This window comes from Nesoenas mayeri, assembly GCF_963082525.1.
Source record: "Nesoenas mayeri genome assembly, chromosome: 2".
Classification (NCBI taxonomy): Eukaryota; Metazoa; Chordata; class Aves; order Columbiformes; family Columbidae; genus Nesoenas; species Nesoenas mayeri.
In genome coordinates this window covers 102,400,121-102,414,324 of record NC_137543.1, presented here as the reverse complement: position 1 = coordinate 102,414,324, position 14,204 = coordinate 102,400,121, and the positions used below count along the sequence as shown (strand labels likewise).

General features: G+C 39.2%; 1 protein-coding gene across 6 annotated transcripts in view; it reads left to right on the top strand.

The window, feature by feature from the left end:
- Positions 1-14,204, top strand: part of ICE1 (interactor of little elongation complex ELL subunit 1) — a 39,762-nt gene that overhangs the window by 3,503 nt on the left and 22,055 nt on the right. For 5 of the 6 annotated variants that reach the window (XR_013921725.1, XR_013921726.1, XM_080338584.1 and 2 more), the window contains exons 5-12: positions 702-813; positions 2,268-2,344; positions 8,819-8,856; positions 11,181-11,263; positions 11,534-11,573; positions 11,661-11,717; positions 13,426-13,515; positions 13,598-13,651. Coding sequence is in view for 4 of the 6 variants with exons in the window: in XM_080338584.1 (XP_080194710.1) it covers positions 702-813; positions 2,268-2,344; positions 8,819-8,856; positions 11,181-11,263; positions 11,534-11,573; positions 11,661-11,717; positions 13,426-13,515; positions 13,598-13,651 (551 nt within the window). In the remaining 2 variants the exon portion in view is untranslated. Of the gene's footprint in view, positions 1-34; positions 229-701; positions 814-2,267; positions 2,345-8,818; positions 8,857-11,180; positions 11,264-11,533; positions 11,574-11,660; positions 11,718-13,425; positions 13,516-13,597; positions 13,652-14,204 lie in introns of those variants that run through there. The other variant, XM_080338583.1, reaches the window with a different exon arrangement.

The following is a 14,204-nucleotide window of genomic DNA, read 5'->3' as shown; positions in this document are numbered from 1 at the left end:
TGACAGTTTTAGGTGTCTGATGTTGTAACAGCAATAGCCCTGGGTCTAGGCTGAGCTTTTAACAAGGTCCTTTCTTTTACCATGCTTTCTAGGCCATAGTTAGTAAAGCTACCTTTGATGAGGATATAAATCTGACCTTCTACAATACCTGAATGAACTTCTTTCCTGGTCCTGTGTTACATAAGAGTCTAAAGTGACTGAGTGGAGATCTTTTGGTGGTGGTTAAATGTAAGCATGTTTGGGATGGCCCTATTTGTATGAAGCATATTGTCTTAGAGTTGTGGCTCTGTGCCTTTGTTTATTCTGCTTGATTAGAGGAAGAGGCATCATATAATCTTTACAGACTCTGTCTTACCTGCTGAAATATCCCACAATTGGCCTCTACTCCTATTTCACAGCACTACCTATGTAGAGACACTTAGTCCTGGCACTTCAGTGTAGGCAGCTGGGCAGTAGTCCTGTATGGCACATGCCATCTGCTTCCATCTAGCTTTAAGCTATTTTTAAATAGATCTTGAATTTTCTTTGAATATAAAATGGATGGAAAAATGAGAGAACACTTGCCCTTGGGTATCTCTCATAGCATTTTTCCCTAGGGGAAAGCAAAATACTCAGACACTTGCCTGAAGAATCAGAGCATTGAATTTGAGAGCACCCATGTTTTTTGGCAACTTTTTGTGAAATTGCGCTTCCCATTTCAGAGAGATCTCTGCTCTTCGTTGCCAAGTGGAGCAGATGCTACAGAAAATCTTGCCGCTGGAAAAGTGCCAGGAAGAGTTGGATTCCTTGAAAGCAGAGTTGGAAGAGAAAAAGGTGTGCTTGTAAGGTTTAAATAACTTGCACTTTTTCTGTTGAAGAAAATGTAAATAACTAATGTTCATGTTAAGGAAACAGGCTTTAATGAGCCCAGTTGTTATTTCCAGCTCCCTGGGACAGGCAGCTCTGGATTTAGATGAAGTTAATTACATGACAGCAGTAAGGTTGAGGCTTTTGTAGTTCCTAAGATTTTTTTTTATCAGATTGTTGGCTTTTATTTCCTTATTTAGGAAGTAAGGAAATATGTTCAAATTCTTTTGGTTTTCTGTTCTTATCTGGTTAAATTACTGAACTCTCTGTAACTCATACTACTAAGGCATGCAAAGAGGGTCTGTGCATATGTGAGCCAACACAGGCTGGCCGCAGGAGCAGTCACAAACCACAGATGAAATGCAAAGAGTAAATTTATTTTCGTTACCTCGCCAACTGTGGGATCTCTGAAAAAGCACCAAAGCACCCAGGCAGAGGTACACAAGTAGGAATGCAGGCAGTGCAGAGCTCAGTCATTGATAGAAGATCAGTAAGCCCACTGGTTACGCCTGTGTATCAGAGATGCACGCAGGCTCAGTTTATCAACTGATCTTTGCCTGCAGTAGAGCAGGAATTTCAAGGATGCTCTATAAGGTGCCTCTAAGTCTTTCGCAGGACTGTGTTATCTAGATACAGAGGCTCTACTTTGTCAAGCACACAAGGCTAAACAACAACTAGTGTGATATATGTGTTTTTCTATACCCCATCTGCAGTCGGTTCAGTGTATTTACAGCTCTTCTTGCCAAGCTTCTGTTATATTCCCACAGTGCAGAATAGGATTTTGCTTCTGTTACCATTTTGAACATAAGTTTTTACATTATTAGCTATTTGAGCTTATTCCTAATTTCTCTCTCATCCGTTAGTTGAGATTTAGTCTACAGAACAAAAGCTTTTGACTGTTCAGATTTTCTAAATATATGTATTTTCTGCACATTAACTATTTTTTTAATAAAAAATAGCCTCCTCTCTTTCTTTTATTTTTTCATGGCAATACAAGGTAGGCTATGAACATTTGTCTTGTCACTGTACCTAGTTTTTCTTCAATGACAGAGCCATTTTTTAAATCCTCTTCCCTCCACAAACATTAGCAGCTGATGTCCTGATGGCACGTTTTCAAAAAAGGCAGGACTACATGTAGGGTGTATAATAGTGCTCTTGACTTCAGATTTGAGTTCCTATCCAGATAGGTTTTGGAGGCACATACTCAAAAGATATATAGATACAGATTTATTTATTTGTTTATTTGTTACAACTTTTGACTTTAAATACAAAGAATACCCAGACTTTTCAACTTGCTTGTTTTCTCATTGAATATACTTTTTCAGCTCTGTACTGTTTTCATTAGAATAGGTAAAGTGCATGCAATTTTTTTTTTTGTTCACAGTGAAGACACATTTTAACTGTGCTTTCCTTCTCCACAGAGTTCTCTCAAGATTTATCAGGAGAGCCAACTGGAATATATTAAAATTAAAGAAGAAATAGTAAACAGTGATGCTCTGTGAGTGATGCTTCTTTTTTCACAACATTTCATTCCCCCTATTACCTCCTCCAGAACTTGGTCTTCTACCTTACCTAGTTATGCTTTCCATTTTGCTGAAGTTTTTATGCTTACGGGTTCTTTGAACAGGGAGTTGATGAAAGAATTGTCTTAAATTTTGTAGCAAACACTTTGAAAAGTAGTATTAGTTCCGTTATTATTGTGTCTTGAAGTAGCTCTTGGTGGTTATTTAGCAAAGGCTTTTAAGAATAGGATGAGGTTGGAGAAGCTGTAGTTTCTCCAGTTTTAAGTGGTTCTTAGTCTTGACTGTTTAACAAAAGGCTGTCTGTTTCTGTTGTGTTGATAAGCCTCTGAGGCCAGTATATAAATGATTTTGCCGAAGTGATCTGCACTTAAAATCAGCCCTTAAAATAACTGCTTTTAAAGAAACAGCTCAGCAGGCTCTGAACTGTCCACCTTGTTTGGAAGTGGACAAGAGGGATTTGGCACCAAAAATGCAGAAGCCGTTTTTGCTGCCATAGTGCAAAATATTGTGAAGCTGTGCCTTGATACTTGTCAAAGTTTGTTCTTTCGGTAACTAGTCACTCAAAAGCATCCTTGCCTGGACCATATGTGCCTGTTATGTCTTAAAGCTCTTGATGTACTCTCTAGTGAATTTTTCTAATTGGTTTTTAACGCTGTTATACTCCTAGCCTCTAAATCACCTGTGTTAGGGAACTAAAACTTCTCAGTTTTCTGTGCAAAAGTAATTATGTTCTCAAAAGAAAACCAACTAATATACAGCTGGGTGTTGTGAGTTTGTAATTGTGGTTATTTTCCTCCATGTGCATCACTTTGCATTTATCAACACCAATGATTGCTCTCTAGTCACTTGGAATTCCAAGACCATTCTGCTGTTTTTTGTAGTCAGCTTTTACTTCTGGTTTGTTCCAGCACACATCCCAGTGAAACTCCTATTGGTGACTCCTCCCTCGCTTCCTCCCTCCCTTTGGTGTTCCTAAGCTATTTTGGTGTTACCAGCAGGTCAAACAAAGGAGGTGATCATTCCCCTCTACTCAGCACTGTTGAGGCCATGCCTGGAGTACTGTGTTCTGAGCTTGTCTGTACAGGAGAGATGTGGGCATACTGGAGAGAGTCCAACAAAGGGCCATGGAGGGACTGAAGCATCTCTTCAATGAGACACCCTAGTATCTTTACATGGTTTGTGAAACATATAGTACTCACAAGCACTGCAACAAGCCACTATTATCTAATAGATTGTACAAGCAGGCTAGCATTGTTGTCACCTGCTGTTGTCACTTCTGCCAGACTACCGTGATTTCACATACAGGTGATCTGTCCTGTGATCTTAATGGCACTTTAGCACAGCATCCTATCTAAGAGCAGCAGAGAGCAGCTACCCCATTGCTAACTGTGCCTCAAGAGGGAACTGACTACCCTAATGTGCTGACATACACTGTCTGAGTATAGATATGTCATCTGTCTCCTATCTGTCACTCTTATCTTCAAGAAGAAGGATCCAGGGAACTACAAGCTGTTCAGCCTCACTTTGATCCCTGGAAAGGTGATGGAGCACCTCATGTTTTTCACCACCCTGAAAAACATTTCTAGGCACGTGAGGGACAAGAACCTCCTCAGGAGTAGTCAGCATGGCATCACCAAGGGGAAGTCACTTGACTGGCTTGATAAACTTCTACGATGAACTGATGTGCCTGGTAGCACTAGCAGTGGCTAGTGTCTACCCAGACTTCAGTAAGGCCTCCCCCACTGTCTCCCATAAGAGCCTCACAGCCCCTTAAACTGTTGCTGTAGGGGCTGTGTCAGCAGACAGTGAGGTGACATGAAGTCTAGTTGGAGGCCAGTAACCAGTCCTGTACCCTGGGGGTAGAGAAGGAGGCCTGCATACTCAGTCCAGTCCTCTTTAACATCTTGGTTAGCGATTTGCATGATGGGACAGAACGTACTCTCAGCAAGTTTGTCAATGACGCAAAGTTAGGAGGAGTGGCTGATAGGCCAGAGGATCATGTTACCATCCAGTGTGAGCTTGACAGGTTGAAGAAAAGTGCTGTCAGGAATTTCAGGAAGCTCAGCAAGGAGAAGTGCAAAGTCCCACACCTGGTGAGGAACAATGCCACACACCAGTATATGCTGGGTACCACCCAGCTAGAAAGCACCTGGGCAGAAAAGGACCTGGGGGTCCTGGTGGACATCACGTTGAACATGTGCCAGCAACATGCCCATGTAGCAAAGAAGGCTGCTGGTATCCTGGCCTGCATTAAGCAAAGCATTTCCAGCAGCCTGAGGGATGTGCTCCTTCCCTTCTGCTCAGCCCTGGTAAAACTACGCCTGGAGTCCTGTGTCCAGTGCTGGGCTCCCCAGTACAGGAGAGACATGGACATACTGGAGAGAGTCCAGGGAGGGGCCACAAAAATGATTGAGAAATTGGAGTGTCTAGCCATTGAGGAAACACTGAGAGAGTTTGGACTGTTCTGTCTGGAGAAGGCTCGGGTATCTCATCAATGTCTATAAATATCTGAAGGGAGAAGATGAAGCCTGGCTCTTTTCTGTGGTGCCCAGTGTCAGGACAAGAGGCAGTGGGCACAAACTGAAATACAAGAGGTTCCTTCTGACCATCAGGAATTTTTTTTTTTTTTCTTTTTTATTTTTATTTTTTTTTTTTACTGTTAAGATTGCTGAGTGACTAGGCACTGGCACAGGTTGCCCAGGGAGGTTGCCGCCTCCCCATCATTGTAGATATTCAGAAGCCTTCTGGACATGATCCTGGGTGATGAGCTCTAGGTGGCCCTGCTCGAGCAGGGTGGGTTGGACAAGAAGACTTCTAGAGGTCCCTTCCTACCTCAGCCATTCTATAATGGTATAGCTATTTTATATACCTTTGACGTTGAGGCTATTTTAAGCAGTAGGTCACATGAGTTCAGTAATTTGAGCTGAGTTTCTTCAGAAGCAGAATCCTAATGAATTGTTCATAAAATGAATGTTGGTCTACAGTTACCGTAAAATAATCTAAGTAAAAAATTAGCTCTCAAGTACTTTGGTCCAATCCACCATTCGGAGCCAGGATCAAAGTTAGGTTGCTCAGGACCTTGTCTTGTTGAGTTTTGAATATTTACAAGGATGGCAATTCCCCAATTCTGAGCTTATAACAAGTGTGATAACTTGAGACAAATGCGTCCACTACAGACAAGCTCTGAAAGAAGTACTCAAAACAGACTGTTCCAGAAGTAAGGTTGCTCACTTAAATTAAAAGGTCACATTCTCTCTAAGGATGAAATAGATGTGACACACAAAGTTGTTGCTTGCATTTATATTTTTCAACCTTTGAGTACTACAAATATAACCACATTATGTTTTCTGTAATCCGGGTAGGTTATAATGCTGGATGGATTCTGCTTCTGAATGCAACTTCTGTTACCAAAGCTTTTCTGAAGTTGTGCATGCATCTTAAAGACTGGATAGGAGCTCAGGTTGCATAGCGTAAGAAGAATTCTCTCCAAATGTATCATCAACAAACCTTGCTTTTTGTGAATTACTAGTTTTAACATCTACCTATTTTATGTCTTAATGTAACTTCATGTGTTGATGAAATCAATCAGCATCTTACTGCACTTGTAAAAGTAAATATTTTGTCTGGAAATACCATTGCAACGATAAATGTTGGCAGTTAGCGTCTGTCTGGTTATTCAGATTCTTAGTTGTTTGTATCATGGAATTTCTGTCTTGAGTTGAAAGGTACCTATAAGGGTCAACTCAATATAAGTTCAACTCCCTGCTCCTCACAGGACCACCTAAAACTAAACCATATGACTCAGAACATTGTTCAGATGCTCCTTGAACTCTGACAGGCTTGGTGCCATGACCACTTCCCAGGGGAGCCTGTTCAGTGACTGACCACTCTCTCAGTGAAGAACCTTTTTCTAATGTCCAGTCCAAAACTTCACACAGTACTCAAGGTGGGGCTGCACCAGTGCAAAGTGGGACAGTCACCTTCATTGGCCAGTTAGCTATGGTGTACTTGATGCACCCAGGACATGGTTGGCCTTTTTGGCTGGCAGGTAACACTGTTGGCTCATATTCAGTTTGCCATCAACCCACATCCCCAGGTCTCTTTCCACAAGGCTGTTCTTCAGCTTCTCATCCTCCCATTTGTACATGTAACCAGGATTACTTCATCCCAGGTGGAGACTCTGGCACTTGCTTTTGCTAAATGTAATACAGTTGGTGATTGCCCAGGTTTCTAGTCTATCTGGATCTCTCTGTGAGGCCTTTCTACTCTCAAGGGAGTCTACAGCTCCTCCTAATTTTATATAATCGGCAAACTTACTTAATGTACCCATTTGTCCCCTCATCCAGATTATTTATAAGAACATTAAAGAGCATTGGCCCTAATATTGATCCCCGCGGAACCCCACTGGTGACTGGGTACCAGCCTGATGTAACCCCACTTACTAGAACTCTTTGAGCCTGAGCCCTTAGCTAATTGCTTACCCAATGCATCATGAACTTGTCTAGCTGTGTGCTGGACGTTTTGTCCAGAAAGATACTTTAAGAGACAGTATCAAAAGCTTTGCTAAAATAAAAAAAAAAAACATCTACTGGCTTCCCTTAGTCAACTAGATGGGGGACCTTGTTATGAAAGGAAATGTATTTAAACAGGACTCTCCCCTTGTGAGCCTGTGGTAGCTATGACCAATGACTGCATTATCTGAAGTGTTTTTCAGTAACTTCCAGAATAACCTTCTCCATAATTTTACCTGCCACCAAAGTGAGACTGACAGGCCTGTAATTACCAGGGTCTTCCTTCTTACCCTTCTTGAAAGTTGGGACAAACATTTGTCAGCTTCTAGTCAATTGGTGTGTTTCCAGACTCCCAGGCCCGTTGAAAAATAATGGAGAGAGGTCCTCTGATAACATCAGCCAGCTCCTTTAGTATCCTGCAATGAGCCCATCAGGCCCCATAGACTTACATGCATCCAGCTGGAGCAGTAAGTCTTGAACAACTTCAGAGTTGCTGGGAGTTTATCATCCCTTTAGTCTTGGTCTTTCAACACAGGACTCTGAGGCTCCCAGGGTCTGTTATTGGTGTTAAAGGCAGAGGTGAAATGTCTCTGCTTTGCTTACAACCCTATTTGTGAGGTGACTGACCTCATCAAGTAATGGACCTGTATAATCTCTGATCCTCCCTTTGCTGTTAAGATAATTTTAAAAGCCCTTTTTGTTGTCCTTCAGACTACTAGGCAGCTTGAACTCTAATCAAGGTTTGTCTGCATGAATCTTCTCCCTACAATGGCAAATGGCATCTCTGTAGCTCTCCCATGTCATCTGTCCTTGCTTCCAAAATCCATACATTGTAGATACAGTACTTCTGTGCATTGGTCGGAAGACAATCTACAGAGAAACAGAACTGCATTACCTGCTATTCTTTAAAGAACCCACCTTTCTTTTTTTCCTGCAAAGATGTTTTATGAGGATTTTTTTCTAAAATTCTCACCTGTGGCTTGACTGTCAAAGCCATCATCTTAAGTATAGACAGAGTTATTTATGAACCTGTTCAGGCTGAGAAGGCCCGAGAGCATTGGTCTATTACTTTGTAGTGTAAATGCTTTGACTACTGAGCATGCCAAAGGTGGCCAATCATCCTTTTTGAGTGGATTTTCAAATGTATTCCAGTTAATGCCTGAAGTGGTGATTAAAGCTTGCACATCCAGAAAGGCTTAGGCTGTAAATTTCAAGTCATTATACAAAGTGATCAGTCAGCATTGGTAGCTTGTGTTTGGTAGGACAGAGTCTTCTACTTATCACAAGAGTTTAAAAACTGTTTCTGGGATATTGAGATTTAACAGAAGGAAATAATATAAGTTGTTTGGGTTTTTAATTTTTTTTTTTCTGTTTTCCAGTTCTTTGTGTGTTTTACCTGTAAAGTAGGGTTGGAAATGCTGAAGTCAAAATTGTTTAGGATGCCTCAGTTTTTTGGTTTTGGTTTGGCTGTCTTAAACATCTGGATATTCTGAATAAAAAGCTGTGGGACATGAGTGATCCTGAAGGCTATTCCTGATTATCTCATTACTTACGTCTTATTGATTGTAAGCAAGGCTTAATTGTTCTTAAGGAGTAAAACTAACCTGTCTGCATTGCATCATAGATGACAGAAACCGGTTTTCTCGGATTGTGTTTATAACTTCAAGTTATAGCTGAAGGTATATTTATGTACCTGGATTAGTGGATTGACTCTCTTAAGAGGAAACTCTGCCTCTGTAACAGATACAGCTGTTTATGTGAGAATGTCACCAACATGCCACTAATGTAAGTTTTCAGCTTCAGGGACACATTGATCTCACAGGTCCTGGATCTAGGAAGTATGTTTTCTCTGAAATGGCTAGATTTACTTTTTTTCCTGGCTTTTCATGCAAGATAGTTCTACACAAAAATGATGTGTCAATGTCTTCTTTTTAACAGGAGAAAGAAACTGGAAACAAAAGTGAAGAAACTTGAAGGTAACATTCTACATTGTGTGACTGTGCTGTTTTCCTACTCTGTCTCTTGATTTCTTTTTTATACAAAGAAGTAATTGCAACTTTCTGAGGCCTCAAGGAACAAGGCAGGGCAGTACTGTTTGATGCTGAATTACATCAGCCCTCCTGCAAAATGTTTCTTGTTGAGGATTTTAGGCACATGGTGTAAATGAAGTTGGAAGGGAACTTCTGGTCATGAAAACCTCAAAGGATGGAGTCTGTCCAGGCAACCTGATGCACTGCATGACTATCTCCATGGTGATAAAGATTGTTCTTAAGGCCAATTGGAAACTGTTGTTTCCACTTAGACCTGATGTTTCTGGTCCTCCCACCATGCACCACTGAACAGTATCATTCCATGTTCTTCATGCTTCCTTGTAGATACAAGAAAGCTGCTCTTGTATCCCTTCTAAGTTTTTGTTGTTGTTGCTTGTTTGTTTGTGTTTTTCCCTCTCAAACTAATTAAGTCAAGTTCAATGAGCCTGTTTTCGTAGGGCTTGTGCTCTAGTGTTCTAATAATCTTGACAGCATTCTTCTAGTCATGTTTATGATAATAGTTAGCTATGTTGTAATCTTGGCATGTTTTCTGATTTTTAAATATTCTGGTAACTGTTTTTTGATTGGTTTGTTTGTTTTGCTTAAGTAGAGATAAAGCATTTGCCTTGTGGCACTGTGTTTTTCTTATTTTGCTAGAAAGGATGGATATTCATAAAGCATTCTGATATTTAACTTGCTGTACTATTAGCTGTCCAGGTAATTATTTTAATTCATGGCACACTTACAGCTGTGCTTACCACAGTTTAAAGTACAATGAACTGAGTGACTTGTATCTTAGTCTTAGAACCCCCGCAAATCCTACTGTAAAGTACAGGTAGAGGGTGTATATTTATATGAGCATTTTGGAGTTCCATTACATGGCAGCAACAAGATTTTTATATCTTCCTGGCCCTAGAATCTCAAATTCTGGCAGAGCTAGAACAAAACACTGAGGTAGTTTGCATTATGTCCAATTTGAGTGACTAGTTTATCTGTTCTGTTCTCTTCTGTGTTCGTTAAATATCCCACAGCCCATATTTTAGTTTGGTATCTTTTGTCAATCTCAAGTTTTTCCATGATTATTTTTGTCAGCTTACAACCTGAGCTACTCTTTCCTTTGATATGCTCTCTTCTTTGGCCTGATCTGATCAGCAGGCAAGCTCCATCTGTCTTTTTTCTGCTGTCTGTATATATATGTCACCAAGCTGATCTTTCAGGACTTCTCTCAAGTATCTAACTCACTTGAGAATTTCTCTAGGCACCTCACATTCAGTCGCCACTTACCTGTCCCGTACTCTCTATTCCCATGCATCTGCACTCTTCCCAGCCGTCAGCTAGACATTAAGAGATAAGTGTATGGGGATATAGTGGAAGATTTGGCGAGGAGATTAGTTAAATGTAAATACACTCAAGTGACTTCCACCAGTCTGTAGAAAAAGCACATACATCACACTAATTGTTTTACTGGCCTTGTGTGCTTGATGAGTAGAACCTCTGTGTTAGATAACATAAGCCTGTGAAAAACTCTAGGCACCTTATCACTATGAGATTCCTGCTTTGTTGTGAGAAAGAGTGGGAGTCTGCACCTGCCTGAAGCCTTGAAATACAGGCGAGCTCAGCAGGCCCAGTGATCTTCCAGCACGGCTGAATTTACCGGCCCCTGCATCCCTGCTGGTGTCACCTTTGCCTGGTAGATTAGGCGTGGCTTCGGAGATCCCCCAGTAGAGAGGCAACTAAAATAAAACTTGCTCTTTGCAATGCATTCGTGGCCTCTGGCTCTTCTTACGACGTGCCTGCGTATATGTACACAGATAAGGTACTTTTTTCTGTGCATTATTCTTGTGTGTTCTCTTTCTAATGCAGATGGCTATGGTGTCTTTATCGTTGAACCAGAACCCTCTTTTAAGTAATAGAATAAACACATGAAAAAAACATTGCACCTTATTCTTAATTTTGTTCCCCTTTTTCACTTGGTATATATTGCTCTACAGTACATTATCATTACAATATGACCCCACTCTTCATTCTTGCATGTAAGTGAGGAAAGTAATAAATGTATTTCAGTAGTTCAGTTCAGCAGTGGAAGTTGAAATACTTGTATGTATGAATTATTGTCTTAAAGAGCCAAAATATAACTTCAATAGATTTGTATTTCACACTGTCTTTTTTTTTCTGCTAATTTGATTTGCAGACTGGCGACCGATGCTACTTAAATTAATTGTCTCTTATATTGTAGTTTCTAACTTGAATTTTGTTTCTCTTTTTTGAAGAGGCTGCAACAAAGCATACACAGGACTTCAGACAACTGAAAACTGAAAAGAAAAGGCTTGAAAAGGAGCTAAAGAAGGCACAAGTAAGACTTTCCTTGTCTTTCCAATGAAGCTTCTTTTAGTATTTCTGGGGGAAATAAAGGAAGCTGTTAGTATTAGAGATACTGAAATAGTAAAAATATGTTTTTTGTGGATGTTGAGTAACTAAACATAGCAATTCACCTTAAGAGATAGAAATTTTCCAGCTGAACCATGACCTTTGAAACGTTGATTTAGATTTCATACTAATTAAGAGTAGATGTTCTACAAACTATGTATGGCATGCAATAAATAATATTAATTAATTTTAACAGGGAAAACTTGATGTTGTACTTAAAGAGAAGTGCACACAAGGTAGGTTAGCACCTTTGATTACCTTCAGATTTATGTGTGGTTTTATTCCATTTGAACATTTCCTTCCCCCCCGCCTCTTTTTAATAGTTAAGCATGCAGAGACCCAGAGTTCAGCTGCAGATCTTACAACAGATATAGACAAAGGTAAGAGTTTTTGTAAGACAGTTCTGTGTGTTGAACCAACCATTATTCGTTTATTGCAGCTGTTATGGAGTTGAGTTTTTGGAAACAGAGGATACTAATAGAAATGCTGTAAAAGCAGACGTGATTGATAGAAATATGTTACACTGATGAAGGACTAATATAATAGATGGCTATTTTCACTTCAGCAATAAGGAAAATACTTGATTTATTAAAATGACTAGTCGACCCCATGCATGTATGAAATCAATGGATGTGCAATTATAAACCAGAATTCAAACACTGAGAAAAACACAAACAATCTGAATGTCTTTGACCCTCATTAAAATAATAAAGGAAGCATGCAAAGCAAAAGACACAACATAGGAGTGTAATCTGCTACAATTTCTATATGTGTCTCTCTAAATCAAGTGGAAATCCAGAATGTATACCTGGTTTTTATCCTATGACCTTTTTTTTCATCCTCATGATCTAACATGGCTGCTACAAATTATCTGAATCTGTGTAATGGAGTCCTAAACTTTCTCTGAAGTACTGAGGTCAAACTTTAAGCAAATTTATTTTTTGCATTTTTGCAGTCTTTTAATATATTGATATTGCTTTTGAATTGTTTAGAAATTCTGAAGGCAATTTTCAGGAAAAAAAAGAACTTCCTTGTTCTATTTCTTGTGTTGCAATATTTGTATGTGAAGTTTGTTGCCAAAATTACTTTTCTGAAAAAAGGTAGACCTTGTCACTTCTTGTGTATCTTGGTGTAATTTTACTGCCTTTTGGATGGTACTAAATTGGTACCCAATTTCACCCTTTACTTTTTAATTAGTGGCAAAATGGGAAAATTAAGATCTGAGCTCTAATTTCAGCTTCAAATAGCAACAAGGTTTTATTAGTAATGTGAAGTTGTTAGTGTTGTTAATAGCTGTCATACAAAATTTAGCTGTATTTTTTTTAATATGTCTCTTCATAAAATAGCAGCAGTTTGCTGTGGTCTTTGACTTACAGAATTGTCTCAAAACCAATAATCTCAGTTCCCAGTTGTTTGATCTGATGATAGCTTTGGCATAAGTAGATGAGGTGCTTGTATATTTTGTTGAGTTTTTGGTCTATTTCTCCCTTTCCACCTACCCGTCTTATTCTGGAAATAGGTTGTTCTGTATCAGCTGGCAATAGTGCTGTTAGTACTACAGACAACATCTACTAAAGTTGTGGCCTGATAATTAATTCAGATACATTTAATGCACTGTTCCTCCCTGGTGAGACTAAGATGAGTTACTACTGAGTGGACATAAAGAAAGAATGTGATATAAATATTTTCTTCTTAAAAGATTTCTTCCCCCATTTATGTTCGTGACACCTGAGTTGTTTTGGAAAGCTGTTTAATTTCACTAATGCTATGTTCAAATTTGCTTTTAAATTTTACTCTGGGGGCTGCTACAAGTTCTTGCCACTCTCACTATAGAAAGGAAAAGCTAAAGCATTCTGAAGCTGTTCCTTCAGTCTGCTGTGTGACTATCCATTCCCTCAATGGCATCTAATGTTTCTCTTTCTCTGAAGATAAAATGCCCATATGTCTCTTGTCTTAATTTTTGTTGTAGGTATTTTGTAATTTGTTGTAGGCATGTCTGTGGTCTGAGTAAAAATAAAGAAACATAAATTCTTAGCTCTCTGAGCAATTGATGTTTTCCTCCATTTATAAAAATATTTATTTTAACAGGAAAAGTAAAGCTCTTGTTAGAAGAACTCTGGATGTGTATTGACAGCGCAACAGGAAGAAGAGAGAATCAGGAGAATGATCCTGTTACGGGTGAGATGGCATGCAAAGTGCTGAAATTTTCTTGAAGCGGTCTCTTTTTCTGACCAAAAAAAAAATTGATATGTTTTTTCAGCTTCTGTTCAGGAGAAGGCATGGCCTGAAAAAAGAAGACTGACTGTTACAGAAGGTAGGTTCCAGCAGATGTGAATTTATTAATATGCAGGTGCATTAACTTAGTCTTACTGGGATGTCAGGTTTGTATACTGTTTGCATAACATTTCTATGACAGACTTAAATACTTTCTCTGGTGATTGCCTGGTCAAGTACATCGGTGATTAGAATATTTGAAAATAATTGCAAATATGAATTTGAACAGCCAAGTAAACTGAAATGCTTTCCTAAATAAAAGCTGTTGTAACCTACTGTTGCAATTGAGAAATCAAATTCTTTTACCATCAGCTGCTTTGACTATTTCTGAGTACTCAAAACTCACCTTTTATGTTTATACCTTAATTACTGTATCATAAACTCTGCAGTGTATAAGGTGGATTATGGGGTGCAAGTGCCCTTTTTAGTCCGAAACAAACACTTGGTAATATAGATTGTAAAATTTAAGAAGCTGTTATCACCATTTTCTTCATTCCTACCTGCCTGAATATTCATAGGTAATGGTTTGTTACTTTTCGTATTTGTGATACAGAGAAACAAACCACCAAATTTAGTGATAGCTTTAATTTTTT